This window comes from Mchenga conophoros, linkage group LG17, assembly GCF_057382185.1.
Source record: "Mchenga conophoros isolate Kocher_MC1m ecotype Shallow Benthic linkage group LG17, M_conophoros_male_GT1.1, whole genome shotgun sequence".
In the NCBI taxonomy this organism is placed as follows: domain Eukaryota; kingdom Metazoa; phylum Chordata; class Actinopteri; order Cichliformes; family Cichlidae; genus Mchenga; species Mchenga conophoros.
This window is the reverse complement of record NC_140542.1, coordinates 14,379,843-14,389,558: the sequence shown is the minus strand read 5'-3', so window position 1 is coordinate 14,389,558 and position 9,716 is coordinate 14,379,843. Positions and strand designations below refer to the sequence as shown.

At 44.1% G+C, this 9,716-nt stretch overlaps 1 protein-coding gene across 1 annotated transcript; it reads left to right on the top strand.

The window, feature by feature from the left end:
• Positions 1 to 4,891: 4,891 nt before the first annotated feature.
• mafaa (MAF bZIP transcription factor Aa) lies at positions 4,892 to 8,761 on the top strand. Its single transcript, XM_085252398.1, has one exon. The coding sequence runs from the start codon at positions 5,872 to 5,874 to the stop codon at positions 6,802 to 6,804; it is 933 nt and encodes a 310-aa protein (XP_085108524.1). The 5' UTR covers positions 4,892 to 5,871; the 3' UTR covers positions 6,805 to 8,761.
• The last annotated feature ends 955 nt before the right edge of the window (positions 8,762 to 9,716 follow it).

Sequence of the window (9,716 nt, the reverse complement as noted above, 5' to 3'; positions counted from 1 at the left end):
TGATCCTTCATCGGGTGTGTGTTTGTGTGAGAGTGTGTGTTGGAGATTTGACAGAACTGGCTTGTGAGAAAGTGCTCAAGGGTTCTAAAAATCCTATTTATTTTTCTTCTGGGGTTTTGCTGTTTAGTTTAAGTTTCTATGCCCTGTTACTATAACAACATCATCACTGGATGGACCGACAGGTTGAGCTGTCAAAAAGGAAAGCTGCGTGGCTGTTCTTGTACGATTACAGGAACAAGCCAGATAGATCATGAGACATGGACAGATATATGAATACACAAAATATTAAAATATATTGCAATTGTATACATGTGTTTAGACAGACATGGAATCCTGAGCTACAGTAACACATGCACTGCAGCCTGAACAGTACGCTAACAGTACGCTAAAGGTGTGCCTAATCCAGTCAAACTGGCCATTAAAAGTGAAATGTCACATACACACTGATATGACAACTGAGTGGTAAGCAAAAGTAATTGTACTTGTTTGTCATTTGTTGGGTTTAAACAAGTGCTATATAAGAATCAGTCCATTTACTATATCCATAACATGAATTAGATTGGTGTTAGCTCTGGTGGGATGAGCAGAGATGTTGCTTGTTTCAACGCCATAAACTGTATAAAAGATGGAATCATGTAATCATTGTGACATCACACAATTTTTTGGCCTCTCCTGTGGTTGTTTTCTTGGAGACAGAATTAAGCATATTTAGATAAGAGGGTGGAGCTCTAATTACTAGCTAATGGTAGCAAACTTCAACCTCAAACTGGCAGATGGAGTGACTAGCAGAGAGCAACTGGCACGCCTGTAAATTAAAGTAGCTTCGCTTTTTATTGCAAATCCAAAATCAACTATTGTACGTTTTTTATGAAGGGAGTAGCTATGTATAGAGTCCAAAAATGTTTTTGTATCTTTTGTAACAAAGCTTCCATTTCCTTACATCAAAGTTAGTGAGATTTATCACTGTCATTTATCCTCATCCATCTGTACTGCTTATTCTTTTGGGGAAACCTGCAGTCAGATTAGACTGAAGACATCATTTGGAAGAGTGATGAACATTCATTCCACTCAAAATTCTGCATCCAGATGAACAGAATCAACTTTCTGGGATTTCTTTACCTGGATTATTGAGCATGCATGAACATGGCACAGCCATTAACATGGTTCTGCTAGAGGTTTCTTCCTGTTAAAAGGCAGTTTTTCCTTCCTACTGTTGCCAAGCACTTGCTCATAGGGCATCATCTGAATGTTGGGATTTTCTCTGTATTATTGTAGGGTTTTTACCTTACAATAAAGCACATTCAGGCAACTGTTGTTGTGATTTGGGGCTATATAAAGATAACTTAATTGAATTGCATGCAGACAACATCTTGCTACAATCATTTGCTGGGATGCTGGGATGTCCATTCTTCCTAGGAGCTCTTGTTTGGAAAAGCTGCCAGGATAAAAAGGTCATGGCAGCACAGCTTTACATTGCAAAGTTGCACCTGAACAAAATGCAAAAATCAAACCATAGCACAGCTCATCCGCAAAAACACTTCATACCAGCACCGTATCATACAGCAAACACGGTGGAGGAGGCTTGATGATTTAGGCTTGTTTTGCAGCCACCGTATTTGGGCAACTTACAGTGATTTAATCAACTATGAACGCTTCTGCATACCAAAATACTCTAGAGTCAATTGTGAGGACATCTGTTCAGCAGCCAAAGCTTAGTTTGTGGGCATTCATAAATGAATGCCCACAAACCGCAATGAACTGAAGCAATGTTATAAGGAAGATTGGGCCAAAATTCCTGCACTGCCATTCTGTTTGACACAATGATGTGAGAGACTCATAAAGTCAAACAGAAAAAAATTACTTCAAGTTATTGTTGCTGACGGTTTTCACAGTCACCTGTCTCCGCCACCCAAAAAATGTCACTATAGAATTTAAGAAGTCGACTCACCAAAACAAAAGAAAACCAGACAAGATATGGTATGCTTGTTCTCTGCCACACAACTCTAATGAGTGTTTGGATTTGCCACAAGAGAAATGTTTGTTTTTGTTTTTTTTACTTTAAATATTAAAGTAGAAATTATAAATGAAGCAAGAGCAGAATTTTACTGTGTTTAGACAAAAGTAAACATAACTCAATATAAGAAAACTATATAAAGTATAAATATATAAAGTAAATTTCAACATCTTTTACCCCTTTAACTCTCAATTAATTTTACATTTTCTTAGGTATAATAATTAAACTTTAACAACAAAAAGCCAAAACTGATAAAAACAAATTACTTAAATAAATGCAGTTTGCTGGTACTGAACTCCCTCTGAAGTTGACACTCTGTCACCTTCATCTCTCCATCCAGCACCTCATCCTAATTTAGCTTTCCTTTCCTTGGTGTCTTTCCATTTTTCACACAATGCATTTAGCAAACTGAATGTTTCTGAATTTCTTCCACAGGAAAACTAGAGTTTCTCTTTTCCCAAAGTTTCTGTGATCATCGCTAATGGATTTCTTAGTGTGCTGAGTTCACTCGCTTGTTCGGACAGCAGCCATAAGAATGTGCATGCTGGTGGGAACAGTTGTGTTGTGTGATTTGGTCTTTCTACGAGTGTCTGTGGACTCAGTGATGGCACGGTGTCAAGTCTCGCACTGAGCTGAAATTCAGAGCAAAACAGATGTGTGTGTTGTTTGAATTGCTGTTCTGCTTCTTTGAGTCCTTTTCATCGCCGTGGAGAACAAACATGATTTCTATACATGCCAGGCCTTGGAAATGTGGCAAAACTTGCTGTCTAAAGTAAGCCCCCTATCAACTTCACTCTTAATGCTCATGCATGTGTGCGTGTGTGTCATATCCTTTCCTTGCACAATTAAATCTGATTCCTCTGCAGCGGCATTAGTGACAAAACCCCCAAAGGCCTCAGATAACCCTCAGCCACCTCCCGGAGCTGGTCTGGATGCTGGCTACCTTGGCTCAAAGTGATCCTCATAGATCCACCACCTTGCTGATGTCCATTTTGCTTAAATCGGTAGAACTGCACTTGCAGCGAAGTCCCAGTATGCAAAGACACAATGAAAACCCTGACTTCAAAAATTTATGTCTCAAGCCCTCGGCCGCAGACACTCCCCTTCCCCTGACAATGAATGGACACAGCAGATCTTCTTAAATGCGCTATTTCTATGCAGACTGCTTAGCTTGGCGTTTGAGGGCCAGCTCCTGCTTATTAGATTTTTTTTAAAACCCTCTAATAATGACTTAGCACACCTAAACTTGAAATACCTTGATATGATTTCCGTCCCTTCATCTCACACTCTTCTTTTCATCGTTGCCAGCAGATTTGAGGCAGAGGGGGCGCGTATTTCATGGCCGCTTCGGACTGGAAGTTAAGCTCAGCAGCTGTGCAAGGTTTTGCTTTTCACATCTGACCAAGTTAAACTTACTGCCACCTGTTTTTCCCGCAGATCGGCACTTTCTCCCGCACATGTATCACTCAAGTGTCGGTGAGATGGTCCTCTGGGATGCGGCCACTGCTGAGGAGGCTAAGCGGGTCAGGTGCAGCGATGCTCCGTTTAAGTCCTATTCCCATGATGCTTATCGACATCTCATCCTGCTCAGCCTTGCTGTTATACCCCCGCCGAATTAATAATACAAAAAAAGACTTATGCGTCCCAGATGGAGACGCGCGCAGGGTTTAATTATGCGTGGATCTGCGGAGATGAGCTGAGATGATGCAATTTGTGCTTAATTGCGAATGAAAATAGAGCCTGTCCAATCTTACTTAACCCCGCGCGCAGATACTCCGCGGCCTCCTCGTGGACCTGCGGAAACGCGGATTGATTTTCCTTTTTGGCAAAGGGGCGCGCGGCCTTAAATCGATCGGTGATTGATAGATTTGGATGTGTGTGGTGTGTCCGGGATCTGGAAATGGAAAGTGGGTCTAATACATTCTTCTCATTGTTTTATGCGTTTGATGTGCGCTCCCACACTTAAACCTGGACTTTTTTTCTTAAATTATTATTATTATTCCAGTAGCAGTTTGAAATTCTCTCTTTGCTTTATTTTTTAAAATTTCTTTTATTACTTGTACTACTACTTAATCCGTAGTTTAGCTGGATTTCTCCGCTTGTCCTTTCTTTTACTACCTTTTTTAAGAACTATGTTGTTCCACGTGGCCTATATATATATATATATATATATTTTTTTTTTTTTTACCGGGTATATTCCCGGTCTTAAGGCAGTTCGTGAAATAGTCACGAATTGTAATCGATTCGTACTGGATTTATGAACTCCGTAAAAGTACTGGCTGTCAAATTCTATAAATGATTATATAGTGATCCCGGGGAAACAGTAACACACACACCTTCTTACATTCATGAAGCTCAAATGTAAAAAGTGTAAAACGGGTATCATTACAGGAGCTCCCCGCCTATAAGGGGGTGAAACAGACCTCCAGAAATGAAAGAGGTGGAGGTCGTTCTCCTTGCTGGGACTCTCAGCAGCCTCTTTACATCACAGACCGCTTCGCTCACAAGTCTTTCTCCTTTCTGAGTAAACATGTTTCCCTCCGAGAAACTCCGGTAGTTCTCCTCTTACTCCGTGCGGTCTTCCGTGCAGTAGCGTTTGCTCGGTCACTAGAGGGGGGGATCTGCTGCACCTGTTCTCCCCTTCGTGTCCCCCCCCACCCCACCCACCGCCCTTCGGCTGCATTCGGCTATCCTCGGCCGGCCGCTGCTAGACAATTGGGAGGCTCTTCCCTTATAGGAGAATGCAAATGCGCGGCTGCCAGCTCCTCCTCATTGGCCCGTCGCACCTCCGTGTGGGAGGGTCGTGGGGGCCACGCTGTCTTTATAAGTGCAGAGTGCCTTCCAGCGACTCAGTTACACTGCGTTGTTGCTGTGAGGAGCTCTGTGAGGGCCGTCAGACACAAAACAGCTGGAATTTATCACCTCTTGTATAAAATTCCACACGAAAGGTCAAAAGTGCGACCCAGCGAGAGAGAGAGAGGAGGGGGGGCAGCACCGAGGGGACCGAGCCTGTAAGTAGGCTGTTTAAATTCATAAATGGACTGACCACAAGAACCAGGGACAAGCCTCCTCCTGTCCCTGCAAGTAAGAGAACTGTTTGCAACTTCATCTGAATCCCACGGGCTCTGTAACCATCCGCACGCGTGCCATACCGGCTTGTGGATTCCTGGGACTTTTTGGTAAATCTTTATTTTTTATTTTTTTATTTTTACTCGCAACCCCGAGCAGCTCCCAGCGCCACACTGCTAGATGTGACTGTATGAGAAAAAACTTTAAGTCCGGGCCATGCTGCAGTGACTCGAGCCAGCAGCCTACAGGAGCTCGCGATCAACTTGTAAACAGCGGAGGAGGGATGCTTGGAAAATATTTCTAATACGGCCGGAGAGCGGAGGAGAAGAGATCTGTTCCTGTCACTCGATCGAGCAGAACCGAGGACTGTAAATCACAGGGAGGCAAGTGGGCTGCAGAGGTGAAGCGAGGACAGGACAGGTTGGTGGTTCCAAATTCACTGGGCTCGAGTTTCAAGCACCCCGGGGGGGCTCCTGGTATTAAAGCGTGCATTTGACCTGGGATAAGTTGTCAACAAGAGCAGGGAGCGGAGGCGAACTGGCAGGTGTACAAGTTCATTTACATGCAGAGGTATATTCACGCCACTATAAATAGAAGTTACTTAGGGACAAACAACCTTAATAAGTTTTCTACCCGCTTGCTGGCCCTGCAGTAGCCCCACGCACCGGGCGTGTGCGTGTGTCTATTTATACACCATACAACCTTTTATCCCTCTCCACAATCTGTATCCGAGAGGACTGCCCGCCGTCGGTTTGGCTGTGAGGGCAGGAGTCGTCGCATGGACTGACATGGCCACCGACCTCGCCATGAGCGCAGAGCTGCCCAACAGCCCTCTGGCCATCGAGTATGTCAACGACTTTGACCTGATGAAGTTCGAGGTCAAGAAGGAGCCGCCGGAGGCCGACCGCTACTGCCACCGCCTCCCGTCGGGCTCCCTCTCCTCCACCCCGATTAGCACCCCTTGTTCCTCCGTGCCTTCTTCGCCCAGCTTCTGCGCCCCGAGCCCGGGCGCGCAGCCGAACCAGGGCCTCGCCAGCGGCGTCAGCAGCAACGGCAGCAGCAACAACAGCGGCGGCAACAACAATCACAGCACCGGGGGGAAGCCCCAGCTGGAGGACCTGTACTGGATCCCCAGCTACCAGCACCACATCAATCCGGAGGCGCTCAACCTGACGCCGGAGGACGCGGTGGAGGCCCTCATCGGCAACGCGCACCACCACCACCACCACCAGACCTACGAGGGTTTCCGCGGGCAGCAGTACGTTGGCGAGGACCTCTCCGCGGCCTCGGCGGCCCACCATCACCAAGCGCATCACCACCACCACCACCACCACCACGGCCACCACGCCCGCCTCGAAGATCGCTTCTCGGACGAGCAGTTGGTCAGCATGACAGTGCGGGAGCTGAACCGGCAGCTCCGAGGCTTCAGCAAAGAGGAGGTGATCCGCCTGAAGCAGAAGAGGCGCACGCTCAAGAACCGCGGCTACGCGCAGTCCTGCCGCTTCAAGCGCGTGCAGCAGAGGCACATGCTGGAGACCGAAAAGTGCACCCTGCAGAACCAGGTGGAACAGCTGAAGCAGGACGTGGCGCGCCTGGTCAAGGAGAGGGATCTATACAAGGAGAAGTACGAGAAGCTGGCCAGCCGGACCTACAATGCCGGCGGACCCGCGAACACGAGAGATCCGTCCGGGAAACAAGCTAACGCCGAGTTCTTCATGTGAGAGGGGCTGCTGACCTGTAGCGCCTCACGCAGACATTCATTCACGTTTGTTCTTCGTTTCTATTTTGTTTACACTTTTTTCCTCCACTCACAAGACTTAAGCAGTAGCCGTGCACGGACGCGATTTTCAGTCTTAAACATGTTTAGGCGAAACTTCTGTAAGAATGCCGCAGCCTGTCAGGTGGGCACTTGGGATCACTGTTAGCCTGTAGACTTTTATTTGTGTATCCTCCGGTGCAGCAGAAGCTAATCACGAGTCTTACTGAACTAATATGACACGTGACTGTCTTAACTCAGAGAGAGCAGCGGGGTTGGTCTTAAAAACGAGGCAAATGTGTTCTGTTTAAAGGGGGAAAAGTCTGAATGAACTGAAAAGAAGAAGCAATACACCACCGGCGAAGAAAGACTGTTTATAAGCCTGTAATGCAGAGACTTTTCAATAATGCAAGTCTAATAATCCCCCCATCCCAACTCCCCCCATCCCCATTTGCAACCCTGCATGCAGGACATGTATGGTAACCTCTCCCCGAATCTTCCACGTGTATGGAAAGCATGGCCCACGGTTCGCATCTCCTCTTCCTCCTCTTTCTCTGCCATCAGTAAGGCCTGGGTATGCGGAAAAATAAAAAGCCAATGACCCCCTCTTCCATCCTACACACCGAGAGGTACAAGGAGAGAAAAAAATGGAGAACAATCTGCTGTAGTGCGTAAAAACTGGATGCGTCTTTAACTGCTATTTTCAATCAATTTTTCTATTGTTTTAAAAAAGAAAAAGAAAAAAAAACATGACAAAAAGAGATTAACTGAGCCAGATTTTAGACTGTATTTATTTCCACCTGTACATACTGTGTAGAGAAAAGCAGTAACCTGTGTTATTTTACCCTCTCCCTCTTTCTCTCTTTTTAAAACAACAACTTGCTTTTTGTTGCTTGGATTCTTCGAAATGTCTTAAATACAAATGTTTGTATGTAACAGCATGCAAATCGTCTATGATATCCTCGTCCTCCTTCTACTGAACATGTGTAATGTTAAACTGCACTAAGAAGAGATCAAACTGGACATTTTGTTTTCTACTCATAGGACCTTTTGATCTGTTTAAAAAAAACAACCCTGGATGTAAATTCTGTGAGAGGGAAACCCTCGGTTATTACATGGACTGCATTCGCTGCTAAAATTCTATGCACCAACCCGACGATTAAAAAAGACTTAGGGTTTCTTTTATGTTTCTTTTCTTTCCTTTTTTACGTTTAATATTGTAATCAAACGTCTTGCAGGGGCTGTGGGTTTAAACTGCAGTCTTAATGAGCGCTAATAGAAAAGTCTGATGGTAGAGCTTCCTGTTCTTGGAGTAACTCCATGCATTATTCTGTCAACAAGAAACCCCTGGTTCCTGCTACATAGATATATGTGCAATATTGTGCAGAAGTGCCCGATGCACAGACTACCTGTTGGAGGGCGAACCGTGCAGGGAGAGAGACTGGAAGTGTTTGATCAGGATGTCAGGGCAAAACAACAACAAGCTGAAGAGAAAACTGAGAAAAATGTGATTCTTCCAATTTTGTATCTTTTTATGGGAACCAAAAAAGGGGAGATATACAATACAAGTCGATTCTTGCGAATTATTAACAAATTAAGCATTTCCAGTATGTAGACAAACATCAGATTCTATCCACCTATCTTTCTTATTTTAATTAGATTTTTTTTGTCTTTTGTGTAAATCTCAATTTTTCTCATATTTACCGAAAGCAACAAGAGCTTCAAAAAAATGTGAAGTTAAAGAACGCGGGGAATAAATGCAAAACAACTTCTGCACAGTGCTGTAAATTTATATCTGTACATATGATTTCTATATTTATTCAATGAACGTGTCCTGACTGTCAACAAGTGAAAACCATACAAAGTGGAACGTTGTTGAGAATCTTGTTTTCATAATGTTTAATAAAAAGTTCTGTCCCAAATCCGTGCCAGTGACTGCCGCTGCCATCATTCTCTAACAACAGCTTTTATGTCCTATAAGAAAAAAAAGAGATTTATGAATTATTTATAAAACGGTCAGAAGTCTAGCAAGGTTTTATTTTTCTCAGGTCACAATGTCCGTGTTTGTAAAATAATAATGTTCGATTGCGGGTTATTAAATGTGACCAAAGTCTCTAATTAGCGAAAGAGCAGCAAAAGAGCTGAACGATTTAATAACAATGTCGAAATATTTATAGCCGCTTAAACTATAATAGAAAAATGTTAGATAATTAAATATTGAACAATTAAATATTAAAAAATTTAATGGAAATTAAGAAAGAAAAAATAAATACAATAAATGATTTTTTAAATAAAAAAAATAAATAAAGAGGAAAAACTCATAATATAAAAGCAAAGTTGGCGCTATATTCGTGCTGGAACTATTATTATTATTATTATTATTATTATTATTATTATTATTATTATTATTATTATTATTACCTACTTATATTTTCAAGGGTAAAGTCGGAAACGTTTTACACAATTTCAGTCGTGTAACTTTTATGAATCGTTCCATAATTGCACTTCGGTGTTTTTCAGGAGCGCCGCTCTGCTCTGGTTTGTCCGATCACGCAGAGCCTTGTGGACGCAGAAAGCTGCTCTTATCTCCTGCATCAGGGTCCAGACTTCCAGATTCTTTGTGTGTGTGCGTGAGAGAGAGGGAGAGAGAGAGAGAGAGAGAGAGAGAGAGAGAGAGAGTGGCTGGCTGAGAGAGGCCACCCTCTTCCTTTCCTCCGCTCTGCTGCACCGGCTCTGGTCGCCTGTCAGCGGGCCTCCGCGCTCCTGCTCAGCCGGTGACGGATGGATGAAGCCGGGGTCTCTGATCCTCGCCAACGACTCTTTCTCACTCACTGTGTTTTGAGCGCGTCCACAGGGCAGCTTTCCCAAATACCCGGG

Bases quoted from the DNA above. Each gene is read 5' to 3' on its own strand.
- mafaa (XM_085252398.1), top strand. From the start codon at position 5,872: ATGGCCACCGACCTCGCCATGAGCGCAGAGCTGCCCAACAGCCCTCTG.